Source organism: Ceratotherium simum, chromosome 33, assembly GCF_057802395.1.
Source record: "Ceratotherium simum simum isolate JZ-2026a chromosome 33, ASM5780239v1, whole genome shotgun sequence".
NCBI lineage: Eukaryota > Metazoa > Chordata > Mammalia > Perissodactyla > Rhinocerotidae > Ceratotherium > Ceratotherium simum.
In genome coordinates, this window is record NC_141932.1 from 22,459,310 (window position 1) to 22,486,388 (window position 27,079).

The 27,079-nt window shown below is 59.3% G+C and overlaps 3 protein-coding genes and 1 non-coding gene across 4 annotated transcripts; 1 reads left to right on the forward strand and 3 right to left on the reverse strand.

The window, feature by feature from the left end:
• Positions 1–1,802: 1,802 nt before the first annotated feature.
• On the reverse strand, positions 1,803–11,864 carry PLEKHG2 (pleckstrin homology and RhoGEF domain containing G2). Its single transcript, XM_087421765.1, has 19 exons — positions 11,022–11,864; positions 10,221–10,350; positions 9,135–9,406; positions 8,958–9,058; positions 8,169–8,235; positions 8,011–8,057; positions 7,635–7,785; positions 7,177–7,314; positions 6,832–7,032; positions 6,339–6,431; positions 6,161–6,247; positions 5,778–5,811; positions 5,583–5,684; positions 5,402–5,449; positions 5,286–5,324; positions 5,099–5,115; positions 4,704–4,880; positions 3,670–4,585; positions 1,803–3,591 (listed from the first exon to the last, which is right to left on the reverse strand). Exons 2-19 carry the CDS (start codon positions 10,327–10,329, stop codon positions 2,018–2,020), a joined length of 4,173 nt encoding a protein of 1,390 aa, XP_087277891.1. The 5' UTR covers positions 10,330–10,350; positions 11,022–11,864; the 3' UTR covers positions 1,803–2,017.
• Positions 11,865–12,199: 335 nt separating this feature from the next.
• Positions 12,200–12,292, forward strand: TRNAI-UAU (transfer RNA isoleucine (anticodon UAU)). The gene is given in 2 exon segments: positions 12,200–12,237; positions 12,257–12,292. It is a non-coding gene; the product is annotated as a tRNA-Ile (tRNA).
• A 2,742-nt stretch (positions 12,293–15,034) lies between these two features.
• ZFP36 (ZFP36 zinc finger CCCH-type) lies at positions 15,035–17,483 on the reverse strand. Its single transcript, XM_004441516.3, has 2 exons — positions 17,390–17,483; positions 15,035–16,638 (listed from the first exon to the last, which is right to left on the reverse strand). Exons 1-2 carry the CDS (start codon positions 17,411–17,413, stop codon positions 15,685–15,687), a joined length of 978 nt encoding a protein of 325 aa, XP_004441573.1. The 5' UTR covers positions 17,414–17,483; the 3' UTR covers positions 15,035–15,684.
• Positions 17,484–21,655: 4,172 nt separating this feature from the next.
• MED29 (mediator complex subunit 29) lies at positions 21,656–27,050 on the reverse strand. The gene is made up of 4 exons (XM_004441515.3): positions 26,671–27,050; positions 26,105–26,163; positions 25,704–25,788; positions 21,656–24,352 (listed from the first exon to the last, which is right to left on the reverse strand). The coding sequence occupies exons 1-4, from the start codon at positions 26,884–26,886 to the stop codon at positions 24,110–24,112; spliced, it is 603 nt and encodes a 200-aa protein (XP_004441572.1). The 5' UTR covers positions 26,887–27,050; the 3' UTR covers positions 21,656–24,109.
• Positions 27,051–27,079: the final 29 nt, after the last annotated feature.

Sequence of the window (27,079 nt, forward strand, 5' to 3'; positions counted from 1 at the left end):
TGCCTCAGTTTCCTCATCTCTAAAGTGGGGATTCAAAACCATCCTCTTGCCTTTTACGGATGTTGTGAGGACTCCGCGAATGAGCTCATATAAAGTGACGAATGCCCATGGTATGCAGTTAGTATTCAATAAATCTCCGCTTTTTCTGCTGTCGATAGCTGACTGTTAAAACTTTAGATTCCTAGGCAGGAGCCTGGAGGCTCTGATTCCATGGTGGGACGTGGTCCTGGGGGACCTGTGATTTGAACAACGCCCTGGTGAGTCCGAGTCAGAGGCTCTACCACACTGGGAAGTGAGGGTACACTCACAGAATCCTTACCATGATCCTACGAGGCAGGTACTGTTGTCCTTGCTGTCCAGATGAGAAAACCCAGGCGCACAGGGGTTACACACCATGGAACTAGAACAGCCTGGACTTGAACTCAGCCGTGACACTGGTGCCTCAGAATTCCAGGGAAGATCAAATAAGATAATGTGCTAAAGCAGAAGGGATTGTGTCCAATGAAAGAAGCTAGTATTATGAAAGAAACTGCTTAAATTATGCTTCTCACTGGGCATACCACTGCTGGGAGGGGGCAGAATGATCCTAATATAAAAGCCAATGTCTCTACAACCTGAATTTTTTTTTTTTTTTTTTTTGCTGAGGAAGATTGTCCCTGAGCTAACATCCGTTGCCAATCCTCCTCTTTTTGCTGAGGAAGATTGTCCCTGAGCTAACATCTGTGCCCATGTTCCTCTACTTTTGTATATGGGACGCTGCCACAGCATGGCTTGACAAGTGGTATGTCCGCATCTGTGATCTGAACCCATGAACCCTGTGCCGCCGAAGCAGAGCATGTGAACTTGACCACTATGCCACCTGGCCAGCCCCAAGACCCGAACTTTTTTGGGGGGGAGGTGGGGGCACACTGAGGCACTGTAGAGGTCCCAAACTAGAGAGCAGGAAAGGGATCTGATGTGGGTGGGTGGGCACAAGAATTAGAACATTCATGAGGGTGGGGAGTGGTTGCCAAGAGAAATCAGGCAGATGTGGGACGGACTGTTCCCAGAATCCCAAACCTGATCTGCTCTGGTGTTAGCATGGAATTGTCTCTGAAGTTTCGCAGGACTGACACCCAGAATTCAATTAAGGAGTGATGGATGGATATTTCAATGGTTGGCTGGATGGCGGTAGATGATTAGACGGCTGGCTGGCTTGATGGATGAGATGGCTGAGTGAGTGAGACGTTTGGATGAATGGAAAGATGGAAATATGGAGGGACAGATGGATGAATAGAGAGGGTTGGATGGAGATGTACAGGTGGAATAATGGATGACTGGATTCATGGAGGAATGGATGCTAGATGGGGGGTAGGATAATGGCCAGATGGATGAATAGGATAGAGATGGTTGAATGAAGCAAGGCATGTGGGTAGGATAATGGGTTGGAAGATGGATAAATAGATGGACAGAGAGGGGGAGAGAGATGGAGAGACAGCCGGATGGATCAACATAGAGATGGCTGAGTGGATGAGATGAATGGATGGTGGTGGAACACGTGAACTGGATGAATTGCTAAGGGAATTAATTTCTAGGGGTCTCTTTGGAACAAAGCTTCTTAACCTGGCTTTCCTGGATGGGCATCAGGGGGTTCATAAACTCTCTGAAATCATACAATCAAATTGCAATGGGTCCAGTTTCTAGTAATTCTCAAAGGAGTTTGAGATTCCCCAAATCTTCAGAACCACTGATTCATGCTGTCAGACCTTCCCATTCATTGTCTTCTGTGATCCCCCAATGCTTCCAGAATAGGAAAAGATACATAATTTCATAATATTAATTAACAAAATATTAATGACATCCCCTTCCCGATCCCTGGTGAGTTAATCAAGGTAAGTAATAAGGACCATTTCCCAGGAGCTGGAAAGCTGCAGCAATCTTTAGACCTGTGTTCAGTGTCTGGACTTCTGGGTGAAGTTCTGAGCATCTGTAGCATCTGGCTGAAGTCTTTGCTTTTCAAGAAGCCTGACATCCTGGCTCACATGTGGAAAGGGGCATCAGGAGCCCCCTGGGCCCTGCGAAGGGCCACAGATTCCTGTGTGGGGGCCAAGAGGGCAGGGTGGTTCAACCTGACCTGGGCCTTGGCTGGCCGCAGCCGCCCGCCGCCCCCGACATGGATGTTGACCGTGGTGGCATAGCTGAGCCTCCTGGCGGGGGGTGGTGGGGGTTGGGGTTGGGGTGGCGGTGAAGGTGCCCGTGATGTGGGCGCAGAGGAGGACCAGGGACCCCGGGAGGCTAGGGGGGCATCTCCCCCAGGCCCTTGACGCCGAGCCAGGCTCTGGCTGATGTATGAGGCTGCCAGGTACCTTGAGAGGGCAGCTGCGTTGGGGCCCAGGAGCTGACGGGTTGGGGGTGGGGGACTATGGGGTGGGGTCAAGTCTGAAGACTCTGACCTGGTGACATGAGAGACCGAGTGGCCTCCTGGTTTGGACAAAACCATGGTGGTCTGAACTGGGGTGGGTAACAGGCCCTGAATGTCCCGAGAGCCTCCTTGCTCAGGCACAGGTGTGGCAGCTGGAACGTGAACGTTAGTGAAGCTCTTCTGCTCCAACAAAAGGGTCAACCTTTGCACCTGGAGGTCTGTGAGCCTTTGCTCCTGAAGCGACGATGCAGCAGCTGGACCCTGCGTGTCTGGGAGGCCTCCTTGGTTGGGCAAAGGTGGGAGGGCTTGGATCCGGGTATCCGCGAGGCCTTGTGGCTGGGGCAAAGGTGTGGCAGCTGGAACCTTAATGTCCGGGAGGTCCTGGGGCAAAGACGATGGAGCACCACTGCCTGGGATCTGACGGTCTAGGTGGCCTCCATGTGCAGACGAAGGTGAGGAACCCGGAACCTGAATGTCTGGACGGTCACGCTGCAAGAGCAGTGGGGTGTCGGCTGGGATCTGATGGTCCAGGCTGCTTCCGTGCACAAGCAAAGGGCTGACAGCTTGGTCGCAGGCAGCGGCCGGGCAGTGAACATCCCCGGAACCTCCTTGCTTAGTTAATGGCGTGCTGGGTGGGCTCTGGCTGTCTAGGTGGCCTTCTTGCTTGGGCACAGGAGTGGTGGCTAAAACCATGACATGAGAACCACTTCCCTGCTCGGGCAAAGCTGGGGCGGTTGGAACTTGGATGTCCACGTGGTGTCCTTGCTCAGGAAAAGGGGCAGTAGAGGGAACCTGTGACTCCACGGGGCCTCTGTGCTCAGGCAAAGGAGTGGTCACTGGAACTGGAATTTCTTGGGGGCCTTCTTGATCAGGCAGAGTTGTAACAGCTGGAACCTGGACGTTTAGGGGGCCTTCCTGCTTGGGTAGAGGTGTGGTGGCTGGACTCTGGATATTCCCAAGGCCTCCTTGCTCAGGCAAAGGGGTAGCAGCTGCAACCTGGATGCCCAGACGGTTTTGCTCAGGCAAATTTGAAACATTTAGACTCTGGCCATCCAGACAGCTTTCCTGCTTAGACAAAGGTGTGGCAGCTTGAACCCGGGCAGCAGGGCCCAAGGAGACAGACTCCTGGGCACAGGTCAGCGGGAAGGCCAGCTCACATACCAGCATGTGTCCAAAGGCAGGCAGAGGCCCTGTATGCAAAGAGAGGAGCATGTCAGGCCTGATGCCCCAGCGCGGGCCACTCTGCCGACCACATACCCGGACCTCACCTGGCTCGGCCTGCTCTTGGGGCAGGCAGGGGGACAGCTGCGGCTGCGCCAGAGCCCGCGGCCGGCGGCGGGGGGCGTTGGCCGACGCGCGGGTCTCAGCCCGCTGCATCTGCTGGACCCGCTCGCTGTAAAGCCGGGCCAACTCACGCACGCGGGACGCGGCCCTCTCCGAACTCGGGGCTGCTGCCTTCCCACTGCCGCTGCCTCCACCCAGATCCGAATCTTCTAGGATCAGCAACGGCTCTGGGAAGCCCGGCCGGGCCAGCTGCCCCTGCTCCAGGGCCCGCCAGGCGCTCCGGATTTCTGAGCAAGAGCGAAATTCCAGCTCATCTGGGAATCTCTGATCTTGGGGGATGTCCTGGGGCTGGAAAGCTGGGAATGATACCCCTTCTTCATCCTTCTCGTGGCCTGCCCTGCGTCCTGAAGAGGGCTCTCCCAGTTTTCCAGAACTGCTCCCAGGGAACAGTTCTCTCCTGGTGGCTAGAGCCTTAGCTGGCTCCCGCAGAGGTCCCTGCAGCCAGGAGTCACAGGGAAGGGTGGGAGCGTCGGGAAGACGAGGAATGTCAGGGACACTGGGTATGGCTGGAAGGCAGGGCATTTCAAAAACACTGGAGATGTCAGAGAGACTGGGAAGGCGGGGAATTATGGGAATTTCAGAGAGGCCGGGAATTTCAGGGAGGTTGGGAACCTCAGGATTTTGGGGAAGGCAGGGAATGTCGGGAATCTCAGCCGCACTGGAACTTTCGAGCCCTTCTAGGACGTGTAGCGGGGAAGGTCCCCGTTCGCCCATCTCCAGCTCTTCCTCCTCCTCCTCTTCTGAAGAGTCCCGGCTGGGCAGGACTTGGAATGTGAGGCTTTCGCTGTCGCTCGGCACCTGGGAGTCTCCGGGGAACTCGGGAATGTCGTGGGGGGATGGCTATAGTGGGCACCAGGGAAGAGGCCAGAGGTCTCAGGGTGGGTTAGCCCCCTGACCCCCAGTCTGTGCCTGCCCAAGCCGAGAGCCCCGAGGACACGGTGATGGATGCCCGGCTCACCCCCGGATCCCGGAGGCCTCTTTGGTTCAGCAATTCCAGGATTTCTTCAGTGATTGAGGTCCCAGACGGGTCCAACGTGGGGGGTCCAGTGTCCTCCAGGTCCTCAGGGGGTCCAGAAGCTGGAACTGGTGGCTGAGGCTCTAAGGGCGGGTAGAGCTCCCCCTCACTGCCAGCATGCTGTGAGGAAGGAAAGGATGGAGGGCAAGAGCCGAGCGCCCCCAGCCCCCTCTTCTCCCAGACGCAGGAGTCTGTACCCCAGCCCCTTCCTCCCTCAGATGGAGGAATCCAACCCCCAGCCCCTTTTCATTCAAACCCAGGATGCTGGAACTCAAGCTTCCTCCTCCATCAGCCCCAGGAGCCCAGGTCCCCAGCCCCTGTCCCAGAATATTTCTTACCTTGAGTCTCGGCTTAGCTGGGGATGCAGAGATGAGGAAGAGACAGGAGTGAGATGTAGGAACAAGTGTTACTCCTTCTAACTGATGAGCTGCCCCATCGCCCCTCCCTGAGGAACACTGGGCACCCATGGGGAGAGACAGACAGACAGACAGGGATGGACCAAGCTGGGCTGGGGCAGTCACTTACCATTCTGTTGAAACATGACATAAGGGTCCTTCACTGGCTCTGGGGGGAGGACAGTGATGTCAGAGGCCCGGCTCCCACTCCCACCCCTCGTTCACTTTGAGGTGCTGGGTGCTCACCAGACTGTCTGCGGCCACGGCGGGTTGGGGGGGGTCCTGGAGACGGAGCTGTGGGAGAGGCAGATCAGACCCTGTTATGCACCCAGCTCCAGGCTCCTGGGGGAGCAGGGGGCCGGGAGAATAATCCCTGAGTCCCAGGGGAGAAGTGGAGGGGTGGGGCTCATGGTTCCATCTCCTTTACCTGTGTTCCTTCGTCCAGGAGTGAAATTTCTAGCATCGCGGGGTCGGGGAGATCCAAGTGGGGGTGTCAGGGGCTCTGGGACAGGCTTACTTTTAGGAGCACCTGTGGGGAGAGATGTGGGGGCTAATAATCTACTTTTTCTTGAAAGTAATTCCTCTTACTTCCACATCCTCCCAACCCAAGGCCCCAACTCACAGTGCAGGCTGTTTTCAAGGAGAACTTGTTTTGCCTGAAAGAGACAAGGATGAGGGTTGAGGAGGCTGATCTCTGAGCACCCCAGTCAGAGTCCCATTGACAGCTGCTGCTATGTGGCAGGCACGTGACATGACTGATGACAGTTAATTCTCACCGCAACCCTGTGAGGTCAGTGGTATTACTCCTCCAGGTGAGGAAACTGAGGCCAGAGAGGTTAAGTTACTTGCCCAAAGTCACAAAGCAGGGATGTGGAGAAGCCGGGGTTCAAACCCAGGCAGCCTAACTCTGCAATTAACTCTCACGTCCTAAGCGAGTCCCCCGCACTCAGGGTCTTCAGTACTAAGGGGGGGTCTCTCCAGCACTCTGAGGGCGCCCGGCTGTACCTTGGCCGGGATGGAGGCAGGGTGGTTCTCAAAGAAGAGGCGCTGGAGACAGTGGATCCACAGCCTCTTCTCTTCTTGGTTCTTGGCCTGGGGTTGGGGGGAGGGGTGGAGTTGGGAGCCAGGGGTGAGGTCTAGGGGCTGGGGGGACCCTGCCCGCCCTGCCCCACCCCGTGCTCACCTGGAGCAGGTGCCTGTGTTTGGGAATGGTCAGGTCGGACACCTTGAACCCCAGAGGGTCCCGAGGACTCTCGCTCACGCTCAGGTTGCAGCACTGGGTGAGGGGGCAGAGGGGCGGCACGCTCAGAGCCCTCAGACTCAGCCACGTGCCCCGTGTGTGTGTCTGGGTCCCCCCGCCAGAAAGATGTGCCCCATCAGGCTGGGGCTCTGCTCTCCCTCGCCAGCCCCTCCTCACCCTCATCTGGATCAAGAAGATGTGCTCCCCCCATGAAGATGCTTGCCCTCCAGGCCCTCACCTCTGCATCCTGCTGGCCTCACCCCTCCTCATTAAACCTTGCTCCCATCCTCAGACTCAAGAAGATGCGGCCGTCTTAAGCGGGGTTGCCCCTCCTTGCACACCCAGCACCCAGCCACCCCTGTGGGTGCACAAGTACAGGCATATAGAATATACCTCACAGGTAACACTCTGGCCGTGCCCCCATCCCCGGACTCACGAAGATGTGGCCCTTGTAGGTGTACTCCGGCCCCCGGCGCTTGGCCACGAGCAGCATCCGCGAGAAGAGAAAGAGCAGCCGCTCGCCCCCTCGGAGTCGGGGGCCGCCTCCTCCGCCCCCTCGGAACGCGCCCTCCAGCACCAGCTCCCCGAAAGCACTGAGCTCCGGGCCGGTCCAGCCGCCCAGCCGCCGCTGCACTTCCTGCGGGGACCCCACCGGTGGGCGGCACACACACACCAGGACGCAGGTTAGCCGCCGGGCCGTGCTGCCCGAGCCCACCCTCCGAGGCCGCCTCTGAAGCGCCGACCACCCTCCCCGGAGGCCCGCGTGCCGCCCTGGGGTCACCTGGAGGCGCGCGGCGTGCTCCTGCTTGCGCTTCATGTCGTTGATGTACCAGGCGACCGCTGTCATGGACACGATAGCCTCCTCCACCGTCTCGCGGCCCCCGGCGCCCGGACCCTCCGCCCAGTGCTTCCCTAGCTCCTGCCAGGCAGCCAGGGGGCAGCCAGGAGGGGACGAGGAACAGAAGGAGAAAGGATGAAGATGGGAAGAGACAGGGAAATACATAAAGGCAGAGGCAGAGATGGAGACCCAAGGTAGAGAGACACAGGCAGAGACAGAAAGTGGAATCAGTGGGTGCCTGTCCCCACTGCCAGCAAGATCCCACCCCGAGTGCTGGCCCAGCCTCTAGGGCCTGGACGCCTCTCCAGGCCTTGCCCAGCTCGTCCTGGATCCACCCTCCAGGCGGTCCATGGACAGGAGGACCCCGCCCCTCCCCAAGCAGCCCCAGGGCCACCGCGGACCTGCAGGAGCAGGTGGTACTTGAGGATGCGCTGAACGGGCTTCAGCAGGAAACTCTGCAGGGGCAGCGAGTGCTGCAGCTGGGCCTGGCGCTCCTGCAGCCACAGGGCTGCCGGCGGAGACAGCGACAGCTCCCGGAGCAGGGCCAGGGAGCTGTGGGCACAGCACAGGTCAGGGGGCTGGCAGCGCCGGTGGGAGGGCTGGGAGGGGCCGGGGCTCAGAGACGGGGGCTGGCAGGGGTCAGGGTGGGTTACGGAGAGGTCAGTTACTGTCGCGGTCTGGCAGGGGTAGAGCTGGACGGGTGGGGAGGAGGGAGGTTGGCTGGCACATCAGTGGTGGGCACGGCCCGGGGGCCGGCAGGGGCTCCTCGCCCCTCACCTCGGGTAGTTCATGCAGTACAACGTGTAGATGTCAAAATCCTCGCTCTGCGGGCGACACGGGAGTCAGGGAGACCTCCAGTCCTCCAGCCCCGCCCAGGCCTGCTCCCGGCTTACACAGGCCCCAGCCCAGACTGAGAGCCCCCACCCTCGACTCACCCTCTGCACGAAGCACTCGGCTATGCCCCCTGCACTGCTGCTGCCCTCCAGGTCCTCCAGGAGCTCGCTACAGGGGAGACAGGAAGGGTGAGGGCCACCCTGTCCCACAGCCCGTCCCCCCATGGCAGGACTCCAAGAGGCTGGGGGCTTGGTGGCTGCCAGGACCTCTCAAGGGGACGTCACGTCCAGAGGAAGGGTCCTCTGATCGCTACATGGGAGACTGCAACCTGATCAGACTTTCTCCTTGGACAACGTCTCGCTCCTCAGCCTGAAATCTTCTCACAGCTGCTCTGAGCCTGGGGGTCTCATGTCACGACCCAGAGAGAGGGCTGTCATGATCCTCAGGGCTGTGACCCCGAGATCTTGTGACGACTCTCAGATCTCCTGCAGTAATCTTAAGATCTCGTCAAGACACTCAGAGGTGTCATGATCCCTGGACTGGAGCATGCTCCTCACCGGTGGCCAAGCATCCTGTTTGTCTGGGGCCGTCATGATCTTCAGGCCCCACACGAGCCATCGTGACCCCAGGCCTGACACAGCGCTGAGACCCATCCCAGTGCCTGGAACCGTCCGAATACCTGGACCTGAGCCAGGTCCTCAGGTGCCTGTCCACCTGGCTCCTCCACAACTCGGGGTCCTGGCTCCCCATCAAGATACCTGCCCACTGTCACAAGACTCCACGTACCAGCCTAGACAAGGCACTACGGGGCTCCAAGGTTGGGTTAGGACATAGCCTGCCTCCCCAAACCCCACCAGCCAGCACCCCAGCCTATCCTACCCGCTCCTGACCTGCTGAACTCGTAGATGTCCTCGATGTTGGCAAACAGCGTGCCCACCTGCTCCGAGCTCAGCCCCAGGACCCCGCCATCCAGCAGAGGGCCCAGGTAGTCCTGTGGGGATGACTGGGTTACAGAGTGGAGGGGCTGGCCTGGGTCCCCACCGTGCTTGGGTGCCCGCCAGCCTCACCTCGACAATGCTGCGGAGGTCCCGGACGTAGGCCCGCTCCGTCTCCACGATCTCACGGGCCACACGCTCCAGCCTCGAGGGTTTTGCTGAACTCGGGGTCCCCACGGGTGACAGATGCAGACTGATAGGGGGCCCTGGAAGGGGCTCTGGCCTGGAGGCTGAACAGGCTGGGGCAGGCCCTGGGGCCGGGTCCCCCTCGGATCCCACTGTGCTCAGGGATGTAGAGCTCCCAGAACCTCGGGGGGAGGCCATGGCAGGGGTCACGGGAGCTCCTGGGGGGACAGAGCAGGAGGTCAGGTGTCTCCCCAACTGAGTGCTCTCAGCCCCACATTCACCTACACCCGGTCAACATCTTTCCCAGGGGCCCCCTTCTCCTCTCCCCAGTGCGCTGTATTGGTCCAGTCCTGTCCTCTCCCATCAGGGTCCTCTCTAGGCTTTGGTCCTCTACTCCTAATCCACCTCTATGTGTCAGCCTGGAAGATCTTTATTAACTTGCCCCTCTGACCCTGCCACTCCCAAGAGTTTAACCCCTTTGTGCCCTCAAGATGAAGTCCAAACTCAGATCCACAGTGCCCTGTGCAAGGTGACCATTAGAGACCTTTCCAGTCTGTTCTTTTCCCACAGCCACACCACTTCTTACACTCCATTCACACTCAGCTTCTTTCAGTTACTTTAATAAGCATCCTCCTCTGACCTCTGAGCCTTTGCACATACTGTTCCCTCAGTGTGGAATACTTTTCCTTGCCTTTCCCAACTCATTCCTCCTAATCTTTGAATTCTCAGTTTAAATGCGCCCTCCTCCAGGAGGCCTCCCCTGACCTCCCAGACTGGGCTCCCACAGCTCCCTGGGCTTCATCCCAGCCCTGACCACACTACCCTGGGCTTTCTCTTCTGGACTGTCACCATCTGTGCATGGGTCCGTCTCCCCCACCAGACCTGGAGTTCTGGCAGGCAGGGCTGGCGCTGTCTTGGTCACCCTGTGTTGCTGGCATTGCCCAGCCCTGGGCCAGCCACAGAGAACTGCACAGTGTCTTGAATGAAAGACTGAATGCCCAGCAGGCTCCGCTCCCCCCCTTGCACACTCACCTGTCCGAGTGTCACACACAGTTGCACAGTCACACACTTCACCTCTGCGGCCACCGCCAAGGCTAGGGCTGTGTTTGGCCAGGCTCAGTCCACGGGCTCCCTCGGGCATGGCTGAGCGGCTCAGCGGCGTCTGCAGAGAGACCCCCCTCTTGGGTATCAGGCCCCCATAGGCCTCCCTGCCGCCCACACTCCCAGATGGGGCGCTGAGGATTAGGAGTGTGGTCTAAACCCGGGGAGGGGCCCCGAGGAGTAACCAATTAGGAAGACAGAGGCAAAGTGACAGAAAGAGAGGATCAAGCCGAGATAACACAGAAAAAGATGGAGAGGTTGAGACAAAGAAGAGCCAAGAGAGCAAGAGTCGCGAAGCTGAGTCTGGTCTGTCTGGGGCCGGAGGCTCAGGGATCCTGGGAACGTTCGGGCTCTGGCTGGAGCCGAAGCCGAGGGGCAGGGCTGGGAAAAGCCGTGGGCGGGAGGCCGCGGGGTCCCAGGGGAGGGCGGAGGAGGCTGGGGGACCGGATGCCAGGGTCCTGCAGACGGCTCCCTCCCCCGCCGAGGGCTGCGACTTGGGGCACTGGCCCTGCGCCCTCGACTTCCCTTCGGCCAGTCCCTCCGCGATCCGCTCACCGCCCCCACCGCCCCCACGGCCGCAGCCCGGGTCCCCAGCGCCTCCCCACACCCCGCCGGCCCCCAACTCCCGCCGGCGCCTCCGCTCGCCCCCCGCCGGCACGCCCCCTCATTGTTCAGCGGCAGCGGCGCCGCCCCCTCCCCCAGCCCGTCGGGGCCCCTCGCCTCCCCCCTCACCTCCCGGGGAGTCTCCAGCCCCGAACCGAGGCCACCCGGTTCCTATTCGACTCTAGCACGGTCTCCGGGGAGGCGCCGAGCCGGGACCCCTGGGTCTCTGCAAGTCAGGGGCGTGAACTTCGGGCTCTCAGGCTCCGGGAGTCAGAATCCGGGGTCTCCCAGAGAATGGGGTGCAGCGGTCCGAATTTCTTGGTTCTCTAAATGGGGGATGCTGGGAGCCTCGACTCTTGAGTCTCAGATGGGGGTGCCGGGGACCCAAATTCCTGAGTCTTCTAGATGGGGCCGTGGGGGGCCCGGATTCCTGAGTTCCCCTAACTCTAGGAGCAAGGATTAAATCACCTCCAGACGGGAGCGCCGGGGAGTCCCAAATTCCTGGGTCCCCTTGAAGTAGTGGGCGCTTCAGCCCAGAACAGACTGGCTCGGAGTCCGTATCCTAAGTTCCTCCAACCCCCGGGAGTCCTGGGCTCGGATTTCTGGGAACCCTGGAGGGAATGTCCGGTCTGGGATCATAAGTTCTTCAGACTAGGGGGCAGGAAGCTCGGCCTCCAGGGTCGCGCAGGGCTGATGTCCTGGACTCCCGGCTCCTCCAGGAGGGGGCGCTGGGCACCTGGATGTTTGGGGTCCTCCAGCCTGGCCGCGGGGGCCTGGGCTTCAGGGTCTCTCAGGACGCGGTGCAGAGATTCGGGATGCCGGAGTCCGCGACTCTGGACCCCTCAGGCTCCGGGATGGGTAGCACGGAGCTCCGGCGGCGGCGGTGGCGCCACATGGGGTGGCGGGAGAGTCCGGTCCCAGCTGTGGGGCGGGGGGCGGTCGCCTGGGGCTTCCCCTCCCCCCAGCCGCCCATGCTCATATCCTGTTCCCGCCCGCGGGGGGAGGGGCCGCCTTCCGGCCCCCGGCTAGCGAAGGGTTAAGACACCCCCCCCACCCCGGATTATGAATATTCATAAGAAGGCGAGTCCCAGACAGGCCACACCCCCACATTCCACACGCCTCGCCGACTTTTCCCTTTTACAGCAAGCGCTTTGGAGGCGTGAGAATCCGGAACTGGTAACGCGCTTTCTCCTACTGGCCAACCAAAAGGTTCCTATTTGCATATGCAGTACAAGGCGGGAGCTGTCCGACGAGATCACGTGGCCGAGAATGACTGAAGGACCCGGCGGCGCAAGGGTGCGGCCGGAGCTCCAGTGGCGCAATCGGTTAGCGCGCGGTACTTATATGACAGTGCGAGCGGAGCAATGCCGAGGTTGTGAGTTCGATCCTCACCTGGAGCACTTTAGTTTTTTCTTATCAGCTTTTATAAATTTATGCATCTTATAAATCAACCCAAACATACATCACTTAGAGAAATGAACATTTCGATCTCGGGAATTTTCGAGCTGTCAAGGCTCCCGGGACTCTGGCGACGGTCGGTTAGAGAGCGAGTGTTCTGTTATGGGGAGGTGCCGTTTTTATTCTGGCCGCCAGAGGGTGGTATCGCTTCTCAGATGCCTGGGCATTCAATTGGGTCTACAAATCTCAGTTGAAGACTTCTGTAGATGTGTCACGTTGTGGATCCTCCGCAAACGGTATGGCACTGCCTCTTTCTCTGTCTTGGATTTTTCTTCCAGTTTCATTGAGATATAATTGCCATAGAACATTGTATTAATCCAAGGTGTACAACATAATGATTTGATACATGTATAAATTGTGAAATGATTATCACAATAAGTTTAGTTAATATCAACATCAATCACCTCACATAGTTACTAATTTCTTTTTTTTTTTCTTGTGTCTTGGAATTTTAACTTTCTCTTTCCGTTTCTGAATCAATTTGTTTACTGAACATCCACTATGTGACTGGTGGATGATACAGCAGTGAACAAGACAAATTCTCTGCCCCTGATGACGTGACATCCTAGTGAGGGGAGGCAGACTGCTATAAACGTAAGAACTAACTACATTTTATATGTTAGGTGGTGATAAACGTCATGGAAAAAATATAGCACCGTGGAGAGGATGGGAGAGTGGGAGGTGGGGTGTGGGTTGCAATAAGAGTAGTCAGGGACCATCTCACTCAGGACACATTGGAGAGACCTGAAGGAGGGGAGTGAGCTATGGGGCTACCTGGGGGAGCATTCCAGGCAGAGGAAACAGCCAGTGCAAAAGCCTTGTGGCTGAAGCATGTCAGATGTATTGGTGAAGTGGATAGGAAGCCAGTGTGACGAGGGCAAGAGTGACCAAAGATTAGAGCCAGTCCCTGTAGGCTGTGAGGACTTAGGACTTTGGCTGTTATGTGGTCTGACTCAGGTGTCATGACAGGTTCCCTCTGGTTGTCTGGTGGGGGAGTGGGGAGAGACTGAGGGCAGGGACCTGAGCTGGGAGCCCAGGGAGGGGCTGCCATGATGGTTCGGGTGGGACATGATGCTGGATAGGACCAGGGTGGCAGCCAGAAGAGACAGGAGGGTGGATTGTAGATCCTTTTAGAAGGTGAATCAGACAGGACTGCTGTTGGACTGGGAGGTGGGTTTGAGAGAGTGGAGACAAGGGGACTCCCAGGTGTTTGCGCCGGTAGCTGGTGGCAGGTGCCATATTCTCAAACGAGGGGTTTTTGTTTTTGCCAAGGCAAGAACCAGAGATGTCTGTTTCTTGTTCTTTCAGCGTTTGTCAATGTCTGCATGGCTTGCTTCTGCTCCCTGCCTTCCATGTCTTTGGGTCTCTGCGTTTCTCTCTCTTTCTCAACCCTCTTGTACATATGGGGACCTGAGCCCTTTCCCCCAAGGGGGACAGTTTCCTGGAAGAAGAGATCAAAGATCAGCGCGTGCCAGTGGGCAAGGGGAGAGGGCTAAGGACGAGGGAGAGAGCAAGGACGCAAGAGGAGGGGAGGAGAAGGGGCTGGAGGGGAAAAGGGAATGGGTCGGGGGAGGGGGCAGAGGGGTGGGGAGGGAGGCGGAACTGAGGGGACAGAGAGCAGGGAAAGGGTGGAGAGGGAAGGAAGAGGGGAGAAGGGAAACTGGAAGGAAAGAGGGGTAAGGGACAGGCGGATGGGGGCTGGAAGGGAAGGGTATTAAAAAGGGAAGGGGAGAAGCGTGCCGGGGAGGGGAGGAGCTGAGAGGGGAGGGGAGGAGAGGAGGAACTGAGAAGCAGCAGGAGGAGGGGTGAGGCCGGGGAGAGAGGAGGGGGAAGTGGGAGGGGGAGGGGAGGAAAAAGCGGGGGGAGAAGGAAGAGGGGTCGAGGGGGAGGCGGCGGGGGGCGGGGCCGGGGACTGACGCGGGGCGGCTTCCGGGCCCGGGGTGCTGCCCGCCGCCTCTTGCCTTGTATGGTCCGAGGACGCGGCTCCCCGGGCCCCGCCCCGCCCGCCGCGACCCACGCACCCCGGCCCCGCGAGCCCGCGCGTCGCGAGTCCCGGGAGGCGAAAGTTCTGGAACTCCGAGGGCCGGGGGCCCGGGAAGCAGGCGGCCACGACTTTGCGAGTCCTACACCGTCTCCGACCCCAGGGGGCAGAATTCCAAGTCGCCCAGAGTAACCCCGATTCCGAAACGTCGCGATTCTGGAATGCTGAGGCTGTAACGCCGCCGCCCCCAGCATTCCGGGAGTCCGAGCCCCCCACTCGCGGGTCCGGGAACCGGGCCGCCCCCCCGTCCCCCCCGCGGCCCGGCCGCCCGCCCGCGCTGGGCCCGCGCCCCGGCACATTCCGTCCTCCCGCCGCCCCGCCTGCCGCCCGCGGCCCCGTGGGGACGGAAACATCCCGTCCCCGCCCGCCCGGGTCACAGAGTCCGGCAGGGGACCGCCCGCGCCCCCCACGCCCCGGGAACTGGCTCTCCGGGTTCCTGCCGGGTGACCTCACCTGGCCCCGTCCTCCCAGGTGAACGGCCGGCCCGGTGACGTCACTTCCTGCCAGGTGAGCGCCGCGAGCGGCTCAGCTCCAGGCGGCTTCGGAGGAACTCGGGGTTGACTCTCCCCCGCTTCTAGAAACTTCACACCGCCCTCCCCCCTCCTCACTGCCTCTGGCCCGCAGAAAAGCCAGGATTCCCGTGTGCACACAGATTCCTTTTATTTAAAAATTCCAAAAAACACAAAAATAAACTTTTGGCAATATATATTACTTAATATATTATTATAGTATACTTATAACAATAATTATTCAATCGTTTCCAATATTACAAAAAGGAGGAAGAAAAATACAAGGGAAGCAGACGACCCAATATATATAAATACTATAAAATCTATTAGAATAAATAAAGTCGTCATAAATAGGGGGCCCAACGGCTGGGGGGTTGGCAACGGCTTTGGCTACTTGCTTTTGGAGGGAAATTTGAGCACCAGGATTCCCCCTCGGGGGAGGCTCCATAGGAAAAATCGGGAGGGGGCGGTGGGGGCTATTATTCACAGCATTGGGCAGGGGAGGGGGGGGAGAGCTCACTACCTCCCTCTAATTTGCTACATTTTGTTTTTAAAGGATCCGGGAAACACTCGTTCCCCCAACACCGTGAACACCGAGCTTGCACACTGGGGACCTGCCCCAGCGTGGGGTCAGGGGAGTGGGTTAATGCACTTGGGAAATGGGGGGGGCTACTTGATGAAGAGTCCCCAGTTCCCCACAGCCCCAGGGCCCCTGTGGAGCCCACAGCACAAGAGAAATGGCCCCCCTTAAGAATCCAGCTGATGTGTACTGGGCAGGCACTTGTCACTCAGAAACAGAGATGCGATTGAAGATGGGCAGTCGCCGGGGAGCTGCAGGTGGCTGGGGTGGCCCAAACACCCCGGCCTCGAAGACGGGTGAGTCGGATCCCCCCAGGCTGCTGCCGCTGCTGGCATATTCGTCGGGATCAGATCCCAGGGAGTGTGCAGAGGGGCTCCGAGCCAGGCCACCCAAGGGTCCCCAGACGCTGCTGGGGGTGGCCCTTCGGCAGGAGGGGCAACAGGCCGGGGTGGGGTCCCTTCGGGCCACAGGGGTCCCAGGGGCAGCGGAGAAGGCAGAGGGTGACAGTGGAAGGTCCCCAGCTGGTGGTGGTGGGGAGCTGGAAGGCGAGAAGGAACATGAGGACAGGGAGGGACCCGCCAGGCCTGCTGGGGGTGGCGAGGGTCGGCGGCCTGAGGGCAGGCCTGAAAAGCTGATGCTCTGGCGCAGCACATGGGGTTGGCCCGGGGCGGCCAGGTCCTCGCTGGGGTTGTGGATGAAGTGGCAGCGCGAGCCGTAGGGGCAGCGGCCCTGGAGGTAGAACTTGTGGCAGAGTTCCGTCTTGTATTTGGGGTGGCGACTGGCCTGGCGCAGCTCGCCCAGGCCATGGGCAAACTGGCACTTGGCCCCGTAGCGGCAGCGCCCGCTCTCCGAGAAGGTCCGACATAGCTCAGTCTTGTAGCGGGATGAGGTGGTGGGGGTCGCAGTAGGCGAGGTGGGCGAGGGCGACAGCTCGGGGCCTGGGCGGGGAGCCAGGGGTGCGAAGCCCGGGGGTGGGGGCACCCAGCCACAGCTGCGACCCTCCACCAGGCTGGTGGAGCGGCCAGGCAGGCGGGCGGCGACCCCGGCAGAGCCGGGGTCGGACGAGCTGAGACTCCAGAGTCCCGAAGAGGCCCATGCCGGGCTGGGCTCCGTCTCTCCGTGGTCGGATGGCAGGTCAGGGCCCAGCGACAGGAGGCTCTGCGGGAACAGGGATCGGTTAAGACACCGAAAAAGCAGGGTGACGCCCCGCCCCAACTGCCAGGCACTTAGGAGCTTGCCAGTCCGGTTTGTGGGTTCCCGGCCTGAGCCCCACCCGCCCGCAGAAACCCAGGGGTTCCGGATCGCGGGGAGCCCTGTTTATTCGCGACTGCAGCCTACCCCGAGGGGCCCGGGAAGCCCAGCTCCCCCGGCTGGATCAAGAGAGGACCCCAAAGTCAGGGCACACCACTGTCCTCCAAGTTTGAGCCTCTGGGCCTCTCGGGATCTGACCCCGTGCAACAGGGTTTCCAATTTCGCAACCGGAGGAGAGCAGAGTTACCCCAAGAGTCCGGGTCTCTTCGGTTTTAGAGGTCCCAGAGTCATCCTCTGGGTCCGGGAGCAGAGAGCCAGAGGTCGGCTTCCCCTCACCCCGAGACTCTAGCCCCAGAAACGCCTCCGCGCAAAACCGCGCCCTCAGCAACTACTAGGGGTAAGCCAGGTGTGGGGCCATTTCCGCCCCCAGACAGCCCGAGTCTGAGAACAGTCCTCCAGCCTCCCAGCTCCAAGGGGCAGCCCCCCATGTTTGGGCCGAGACCCAAAAGTCGCGGGCTCCATTTTCACCTCCAGAGAAGCATACTGGTCTGAGAAGGCAGGCAGGGACCCCGGGCCGGAGTTCGCGGCGCTAGGGAGCCCTAGTTTGAGAGGGGAGTCAGGCATGCGGTCCCCGGGGGGCTGGTCGGAAGGGGCTCACCTCGTAGATGGCGGTGAGATCCATGGCGGCGCGAATGGCCGATCGGCTTAGGGGTCCACCGAGAGTGGGAGCGCTGAAGCCAGGCTGCGGCGGGCTGGAGGGGCCGGGGTTTTTATAGACGCCGGGGGGTGTGGCCTGGGCCTGGAGGCGGGGCCAGGAGGGGCGCTTCCCGGACGCGCGCCCCCGGCACTGCCCGCCCGGCCCTGAACTGGTCCCCTTCCGCCTGGCCCCTGGCGGGGACGCGCCTGAGCCGGGCCCGCGGGCGGTCGCGACCCCGTGGAGAGTGCGTGGGGTGGGGGGTGTCGGCCCAGTTTTCCAGGCTGGAGACTGAGGCGCGGAGAAGGGAACTGGGACGGAGGCGGGGGCAGGGCTCCCGGGGGGATTGACAAGGGCAGAGGCCGAGAGGGCGTGCGCGTGAGACAGACGGACGGGGGCGGGGAGAGGCGCAGAAAGAAAGAGACAGAAATGGGGAGACGCGAAGAGAGACACACACACACACACACAGAGACACCCAGAGGAAGGGAGAGACACACACAAGGAGACATACACAGAGGAAGAGACAGGGTAAGGAAAGGAAGAGAGGTGGAGAGATAGAGACGGAAAAGACGTGAGAGAGACAGTCCCAGAGAGACAAATGCAGAGCAAGAACTGGGGGGCCGGCGGGTGTCACATAAAGAAACAGAGAAAAGGAGGGAGAAAGGCAGGGAAAAACAAACCCCCACAGACGGAAATCCGCACGAGCAAGATGGAGAGAGGAGACCAACAGGCCTGGTGGGGATTTCTCCTCGGTGACCTGCCTGCCCTGCCTGGTCTCGCTCCCTAACAGCCCACATCTGGACACCTGGACCGCCCTCCCCGCCCCCACTGGCGGTGGGTGGGTGAGTGGGGTGCCAGATACCTGGCGTGGCTGGAAAGGGACCCCCTCTCCCAATCCCAGGGCTGCTGTAGCCTCTCACCCTCAAGCAGATAATGACGCCTCTGATGCTTCCTCTGAGCCGGGCCCTGTTGTAGGAAAGCGCTTTACATACATTAACTCAGGGAGGTATTATGATGCCCATTTTACATCCGAGGAAACCCAGGCATAGATGCCAAGTTACTCTCCAGTTCATAAATGGCAGCAGCCTCATACCAGGCCCTTAAATGATGTTAAGAGCTTGCCCTCTGAGAAAACTCAGGATTGGAAAGGGGGAGATCTTTTATTATGGTGGAGGGTTGCCTTGAAGGAAGGCTGTTTTGAGGCAGAAGAAATGGGTTATCCCCAACTGACTGCCGGATGGGTCTCGTCTAAAGGTGTGTGCCTTGAGAGAACTCTAAATCTGCGGGATCACTCCCCACATTGGCAAGTCTTTTATTGTCAAGGGGTTGCCCTGAATGAAACTGTTAAGATCTGGGAAGAAAACTTGTTTTTTAAGGGGGTTTTGGTGAGCTGGCTGCCCTGAGTGGAAATATGGGGGTAGAAATCATTGCTACGGAGTGCAGTTATGATGGTGGAAAGTTCATGCTTGCAGGCGCTACTGCGGGCTTGTATTGAGGTGAGGAGATTCTCCCAGGCACGCCGACTTGCCTGGTCGGACAGAGCACGGGGGAATCCCTGGTGCGGCGCTTTCTCGGCCGAGGGGCCTTCCCGGCCGGTCCCGTGAGCTGGGCGGCTGCGGGCGCCTCTGGCACGATTGCAGCCTCCCGCTCGCCCGTGACTCACTCGCAAGGGGCGGGGGAGGGGGGCTTCCTGGAAGCCGTGACGAGGAGGCTCGACCCGGACGCCCGGGTTCCTCTCTTGTAACCAGGGCTTCTGTCGCCTGTAAACAGAGCCTGGAGGACAACGGGGAGAGGGGGAGAGGGGGAGAAGGGAGGTGCCTGGCACCCGCCTCTCGCCTGGGCTCCACATCCCTGTGCCGCTAGTGGGACGAAGGCGGCGGGCAAACGGGAGATGGGGGGCACCCTGGGGTCCCCGGAGTCCGGCTCGGCTCTGGCCGCGATCCTGGAGGAGAGATTCCAGTTTCGATTCCCTGGAGTGAAGGGAGCATTTCCCATCCCTGAGTCAGGCTGACCCCCTCCCCTCTCGCATCTGCTGAGTCATCGGCCCGAGAGCTGGGACTCTAGGGATTGGGTGACGCTCGGAGAGGCCGGAGGGGGGGCTTTGCGCCGGGAAGGACCGCCGACCCATCCAAGCCCAGACGGGTGGGCCCCAGGAGCCCCGGTCTCCTTGCTCAGATCTAGGGGTCCGGGTCTCCAAGCCCCCCGCTCGCTCAGACCCAGGAGACACGGCCCCCAGCCCCCTCCTTCGCCAGACCCAGGGGTCCGGACCCCCAGCCCCTCCTCGCTCAAACCCGGCAGTCCGAGCCCCCACCCCTCCTCCCTCCGCCCTGAGAGTCTGCCTCCCATCCCCCTCCCGCCCGCTCCAGGCCTCGGGCGTCCCAGCCCAGGAGGAAGTTCGGGCAGACTCCTCCCCGCTCCCCACGTCGCCAGCGGGAAAATCCGTGGCCCCGGCGGCGGCCGGGAATCCCCTCTGGAATGACGGTGGGGAAGGGGATGGCCGGGTCCCCCGCGGGGCGCAGGGGGGGCCGGGCTTGGGCTGGCAGAGCGAGGGGGAAAGGGGCGGAAACCAGAGAGGCTAAAAATACGGCGAGCACTTCCGGCCAAGGGGGAGGGGAACGGAGCGCAGAGTTTCCAGAAAAACAAGCGGGGACGGGAAACGCGGGGGTGTGAGAGCGGGCCGAGCGCGCGGGCGGGGAGCGTGTACGCGGCACGTGTGCCCGGCCGTGTGCGCGCTGGCGTGATCGACGGGGCGGGAGCGGGTGCGGCCCAGCCGAGTGTGTCCCCGCGTGGGCCCACCAGTGTGTGTACACGTGGGAATAGCGTGGGCACTGCAGGGGCGAGGGCGCGTGCCCTGGCGTGCCTGGGTGTGCAGTGGGGACATAGGTGTGGGGCACGAGTGTTTCCTGTGTGAGGGCTGTGTACTCACGGTCCCGCATGACATGACCGTGTGGACAAATGTGTGAAACCGCCTGGGCCCGAGTGATTGGCTACACTGTTTACTTTAACCACCTCTGGCTGTGGGAGCGTGTACTCCACTGTAGCTGTCTTTGAGGTGGCTTTCATGAGAACGTGTGACCTACATACCTACCTACACATCTTTGTGTAGCTCTGAACCACTGTGGGATCTGAAGTGACTAAGTGTGTGTAACTCCTTGAGGGTGTCCTCTGGTGTGACGAGGATCTGTGCACACACTGCTTGGAAGCCGAGTGTGTGTAAGCCTGTGTGTGGCTGTAGGCAGCCGTGGCTGCGTGCAGGGCCCACATCCTCGGTGTGTGTAGTGAACAGTGTTCCCATAGGCCTGTGTCCTTATTTGGGGGTGTCGCTGAGAATGTGGGAGGCCACCGTCTGTATGCGGTTCCTCTGTGGCCCAGTCACAAGGCAGTGAAACTGGTGAACTTTGGTTCCTGACGTCTACGGCGCGCATGATGAGGGTGGCGGGTGCGCACCCCGGTCCGTGCTGCTGTCACTATCCGTGCTGGCCTCTGTGGGCTGGGCTGGGCTGGGCTGGGCTGGGCTGGGCAGGGCAGGGCAGAGGCACACACTCACACCTGAGAAGCCTTATCTCTCCCTAGCCAAGGCTGCTTTAGATAATGTTAAGCTAAAGGCAGGGCTGAGTCAGCCTGTGATGGGCAAAGTCTGCGATGGGGTGAGAGATAGTGGGTTAAGTGGTGGTTAGACGGTTGTTTGTTATTCACGTGGTTGGATTGTTCCTTTGAGTCTGTTTGTGGGACTGTCACTGGGCCAGAGACCCTGGGGACCCCATGTGCCTGTGTCCCCATGGTTTGTTTTGCCCTGTCTGGCTGTGCATCTCATATACACCCTTCCCTGGGGTGTGTGGTTGTGCACCAGCCTGTACAATCTCCGTCTGGATCTAACAATCTAGTAAGTCTTCACCAGGGTCCTCCATGACCTGCCTTGACTTCCTCTGTCCCTGCACTGTGGTGCAGACCTCCACATTGTCCCATACAAACCAGCACATTTCTGCCTCAGGGCCTTTGCACTTGCCCTTGTTCCTTCTCCCTGCAATGCTCTTGCCTCGGATGTCCACATGACTTATTCCCTCTCTTCCAAGTCTGCTCCAGTACCACCTTTTCAGTGAGGTCTTCATGACCTCAGTTAAGAACTAAAAAAAATTTTTTTTAATAATCTTGTCATCTATTTAACAAATAATACATGTAACATGTATTTACAGCCCATAATAATAAATACCCCTGAACCACTACCCAACCTAAGCTCTCAAACTTTAATGCTTTTCAATAAAGTAACATAATTCTCCATATGCAAATCTTGCATTTGTGTAGATTTATTTCCAAGCGCCATTTTTTTTTTTTTGCTATTATAAATCTCTCTCCGCTTCTGATCTCACGTCTCTGCTTTCTGTTTCTTCTGGGAACTTCTCACCACCTGATAGACTGTTTGATTCGATCACACCTAACTGTCTCTCACTGGAATCGCAGCTCCAGGAAGGCAGGGTCTTTGGTTCACACTGTACGGGGCTTGCCCACATGAGATGCTCAGTACACGTTTGTTCAGTGAACTCAGCTTCCCGGCGCGCAGCCTGCAGCCTGTGTGTGGCTGCTGAACTGTGCATCCATCATCCCGCCCACTGGCTGTCTCGGTCGTCCCCTGGGTGTGGCACAGGCACTGCTGGGCTCTGCATCACGCCCCCACCTGTGATGTTGTGGATGCCACCTCACAGGGCCAGCTGGACCTGTCTTCTGAGTTTGTGCGCCCGGGGAGTGCCACATCTCCACCAGTACGTGGCGTGTGCCCCTAGGCTGGAAGGTGGTGGGCTCTTCTGGGGGAAGAGTGCGTTTTTGGTTGTACACAGATAGTTGTAGCATGTTAGCTGGAAATGAGGCCTTGCTCTTGTATGTATTTGGAAATTAAGTATGGTTAAGCAGATGTGTACGGGTGCCAAGTTGACAAGGAATAGATTATGATGGTTAGTTGTATGGGCCCGCCTGACTCGGCTACAGTGCCCAGGGATTCGATCAAACACTAATCTGGATGTTGCTGTGAAGGTATTTTGTAGATGTGATTCAAGTCCATAATCAGTTCACTTTTAAGTGAAGGAGATTATCCTGGAAGATCTGGGGATTCAGGTGGGGGCCTGATTCAGTCGGATAAATGGGCAGAGCTGTGGCTTCCCTGAAGAAATCCTCCCCAGGGACAGCAACTTCAGCTAGTGCCCGAGAGGCCTGCTGCCCCTTGGAGGGCCTGCCCTACGTGCCTGGCACTTCAAGGACAGGGAGAAGGGGAAGGAACTTCCTGGGATGTGTACACACACACACACACACACACGCACACACAGGGATGTGTACACACACACACACGCACACACAGGGATGTGTACACACACACACACACACACACAGGGATGTGTACACACACACACACACACACACAGGGATGTGTACACACACACACACAGCTCGCCGTTCCCAGGACTCCAGTGCGGGGACCTGGGCTCTGGGTGAATCACATGCCTGCATGTCCCGGGTTTCCTGACAGATGTGGGGTCCAGGACAGAGGGCTCCTGGGCAGCGACATGGGAACATGGCACAGAAGGTGCTGGGTGGGGCGGCCCGGCAAGCAGCCTGAGTCACTGGAGCCTCACACCCCAGCAGCCGGGCAGGGGCCGGGAGCTCCGCCCTGCACTTGCCCAGGCCTGACGGCCATGGCTGAGCTCCCCAAAGCCCGCTCTGAGTGAAGTGGGGAGCCTGGTGGGGCATGCCCTCCCTGAAGCCCCCTCCCCAAGGCCCGCTTCCCGGAGCTGCGGCCCAGGCGCCTGGGTTCTTCCCCAGGACTGATGATTCACCCCTACTGGGGCCTTTTCACTTCTGCTTTGGGGCTAAAAATACAGGGACCCAGGCATCCAGCTGGGCCAGGCTTCACCACGGATTGCACAATGCCCCTAGCTGAATGCTGCTGACGCAGGCCCCGGGTTCGGGTGGGGGTACGAATTGCTCCCCGACCAGGCGTGCTGAGGTCAGGGCCCAGACCCCCTCTACTTCCCCTTTTCTGGGCCAAGGACCCTGGGGGCTGGGCTGACATGGGAGGTGCTGGGGATCCCTGGGTTTGGCTGTGGCCCCAGAAAATGTAGCCCCTTCCTCAGCCCCAGGGAACCCAAGGGTTCTGGCTCCCAGAATCTGGCCCCCTTCATAGGCATAGAACCCCAGTTAGGAGTTGGGGGCAGAAGACAGCAAAGGGGCCTGGGAGAGAGGGATGGTAAGAGACGGGGAGACACGAAACCACAGAGGCAGAGAGAGAGAGAAAAAGAGATCGAACGAGAGAGGTGACAGCCACATGCAGTAGAGACACACAGAGGAACGGTTAGACACAGAGACCACCCCCAAAGTGGGATTAGAATCAAGAAGGATGGAGGGAGGGGGCCCAGATAGGGCCCCACACCCAGGCCAGGTCGGGGAGAGCCACTGAAAGAGGTCATCGACAGGCACAGGCCAAAGTCCACTCTGCCAGGGAGGAGAGCAGGCAGGCGGCCAGAAGAGGCAAGGCCTGGCCCTGCGCGCCGCCTGCTGGCCGCTGCTGCCCCCTGCTGGCTCTGGCCGCAGTGCTCAGGTGGGGGGGGGGGAAAAAAGGCAGAAACAAGGCTGCTTTGAGGCCACTCTTCATTCCCTCCCAGTCCCCCTCCCCCAAGGCCTGCCCCACTCCCGGCCAGCTCACAGCGTGCCCCCGGGGCCCGTAGGTGGCGCAGGCGTCTTGCCCGTGACCTTGTTGGCGCAGTCCAGCAGAGCCGTGTGAATGTCCTTGGCACAGGCGATCTGGGCTTTGATGACGGCCAGGTACTGTGGGTAGGGCAGGCTGTCAGGCTGGACCGCGTCCGGCTTGGTGGCTGTGGGCACTAGCGTGGGAGAGTGCTTGGCACTGTCGCAGCTCTGTGACAGGCACTCATGTGCCAGGCGCTGTGGACAGGCAGGCAAGGTACGGATCAGTCTCATTCCAGGTCCTCCCAACCCCACCCCGGGGGTAGCCTGCTTGGCCTCTGGACTCCCAAGTCTTAGGGTCAAAGCCTGGCCCTGCCAGTCACTTGCTAGGTGGCCTCAGGCATGCGGCTGCGCCTCTTTGAGCCTGTGTCCTCCTTAGGAAGATGGGTTTAATAACTGCCTCTGCGACCTCGTAAGGTGGGAACAGCGCATGAGACACAGACACGGATCCTGGCTAATGAATGTCAGCTACCGTTACTGTGACTGTCTTAACCGCAGGCAGGGAATCAGCCGTGGGTTCTCTGATGGCACCTGCTCCTGCTTTTCCTCCTACTCCTCTGTCTGGCTGCTCCTTCTAGAGACTTCCTACTCTACCCAAGCCTTCAATGCAGCAGTTCCCAGGTCCCGGCTCCTCCTCTCAGTCTCATGCCCTCTCCAGGCTGTCTCACCCACACACGTCACTCACTTCCCACCGCTGCGCTGATGACACCACATCTGTGTCCCAAGCCTCCCCTGAAATTCCAGAGCTCTCATACTTTCCCCCCCAAACCGCTCCTCCTCCTGGGTCTCTGTCCCAGGGATGGCCCTACCATTCCAACTAGAGCCCTGGGCCTCAAATCTCCCACAGCCTGTCAGAACCATGGCCTGTCCACAACACCTTCTGAGCATCTGTCTCATCTGCCCTCCCTCACTTCCTCAGGGCCCTGCCCTGGTGGGGCCTAGCCCACTGGAATGCTGCCATGGCTGCCTCCTGGGGCTCCCAGCCTCCACTCTTGGCCCCTCTAACCCATCCCTCATTTGGCAGCCAGAGGCACATTCCTGAAAAAGCAAATGGGTCCATGTTCTTCCCTGATTGAAATCCTCCATGGTTCCCCAGTGCCCTCAGGGCTATTTTCAAAATTCAACAAGGCCCAATACACCTGAGCCAGACTGAATTTTGTGATGTTCCTAAAGGGAACTTAAAGCAGAAGCTGCTCCTTCTGGTTGGAAAACCTTTCTACCAGCCTTCTCAAACTCTGACTTTTCCTTCAAACCCAATTCAAAATAAAGATGATGATATTACAGGAAATGTTTGCCATGCTTAGTATCATGTTAAGTACTTTGCATGCATGATCTTGCTGAGACTTTCCTGAAAATCCATTTCCCAAAGGAGGAACCTAAGGCTCAGAGAGAGAGTGGTGGTCCCATTCCAGAGGCTGTGCTCTTAGCCGCTTGCCCTCCTTGCAACTCCTGCCCCACTTCCATCCAGTGAGTGTGTGCTGACTGACCGAATGAGGGTTCCTGAAGACCCCGAGGACTGAGGCAGAGTTGTGGCCACCCAGTGTCTTACCAGGCAGAGCTCCAGCTGGTCACAGAGGGCGTAGAACTCCTCCAGACACTTGTCAAAGCGCTGTATGGGTCCGTCGCTGCTCTTTCTATAGCCCAGGAGAAGAAGCTGACTGGGGAATGTATTGCCCATCTCTGGGACATCAGTGTCTACCCAACCAAGCATCATCAGGAAAGTAGGTATAGGCTCAGGAGTCCCAAGGCAGGGCCTAGGGGACCGTTAGTCGTAGAAGAGGCAAAAAGAACAAGGGTGGGCGCTACGGAGAGCTGAGCTTGAAAATAGGAAGAAAGGTGGGGGAAGGGGGGAGGCAGGGGGGAGAGGCGGGGGGGCGGGGCTCAGGGGATGAGTTTCTACGACTGGGGTGGAGACAGGAGAACGTCCTGGGAAAAGGGGACTACACTCACTGTCCGTTGTCAATGTTAGTGTTCTGAATCAAATTCTGGGCTGCAACCTTCATCAAAGTCTAGTTAAAAAAAAAAAACAAAAAAGATGCGGGAGATGGAGAAACAGAAGGGGGCACCCTCTTCACTTGGCATCTCTCCTCCCGTCACCCCAGAGAACTCCCGCTTCCGTTCCTCTATAGTAATAACCCCCCGTATCTTCCCAGAGGCCCGCTCTCACCAATCATCTCCGGACATACCTTAGACTCCTCCCTCACCCACCAATCACGGGCAGAATCTCTGCACAGGCCAGGCCTTTCGTCAGGCTTTCACAATCAGAGCCTCGTTTCTCCTTTAAACTGCCTCCCACTCGAGTCCCGGCCAGTCCCAGGCTCAACATCCGCGGTGACCCCACCTCAGACTGTCGATCCGCAGAGCTTCGCTTTGGCCTCACCAAGAGGACCAAGTCTCACTCTTTTCCCTGCCTAACGCTCCTTTTGCTCTCTTCCTGGCTAAACAGCTCCTCCACCCGCCCCCTTGGAATCCGAGAGCCAAACCCCGCTTGCTTCTCGCAGCTCCCGGCCAAGCACCTGCAGACTCTCTTTCAGCTGCGGGATGAGCATCTTATAGCGCTGCACAGGATCGAAGTCCTGTTGCTGTTGCTGCAAAAGCCCGCTCTGGGCAGGCCCCACCAGCTGTGCCGGTGGTTGCGGCTGCTGCTGGGGACCCGGGCCACCCGCCGATCCAGGACCCGACACACCAGCAGCAGAGGAAGCTGCGGAAGCCTGCTGCTGGGACGCGGCCATTTTCTCGCTTAGCGCCCCGGAAGTGCGTCACAAGTGCGTCTCTCCGGGTTTCTTTTTAGCGTCTTCGTCTCTAGGCCGCCCCCCGTTTGCTAGTTAGCTCCGCCTCCCAAGCAACTCAGCCAATGGGAGGAAAGAAGGCACCGAAGTCCAGACTGAAATACCGACTTCACCAATCACAAGAGGCTCTTCCTCC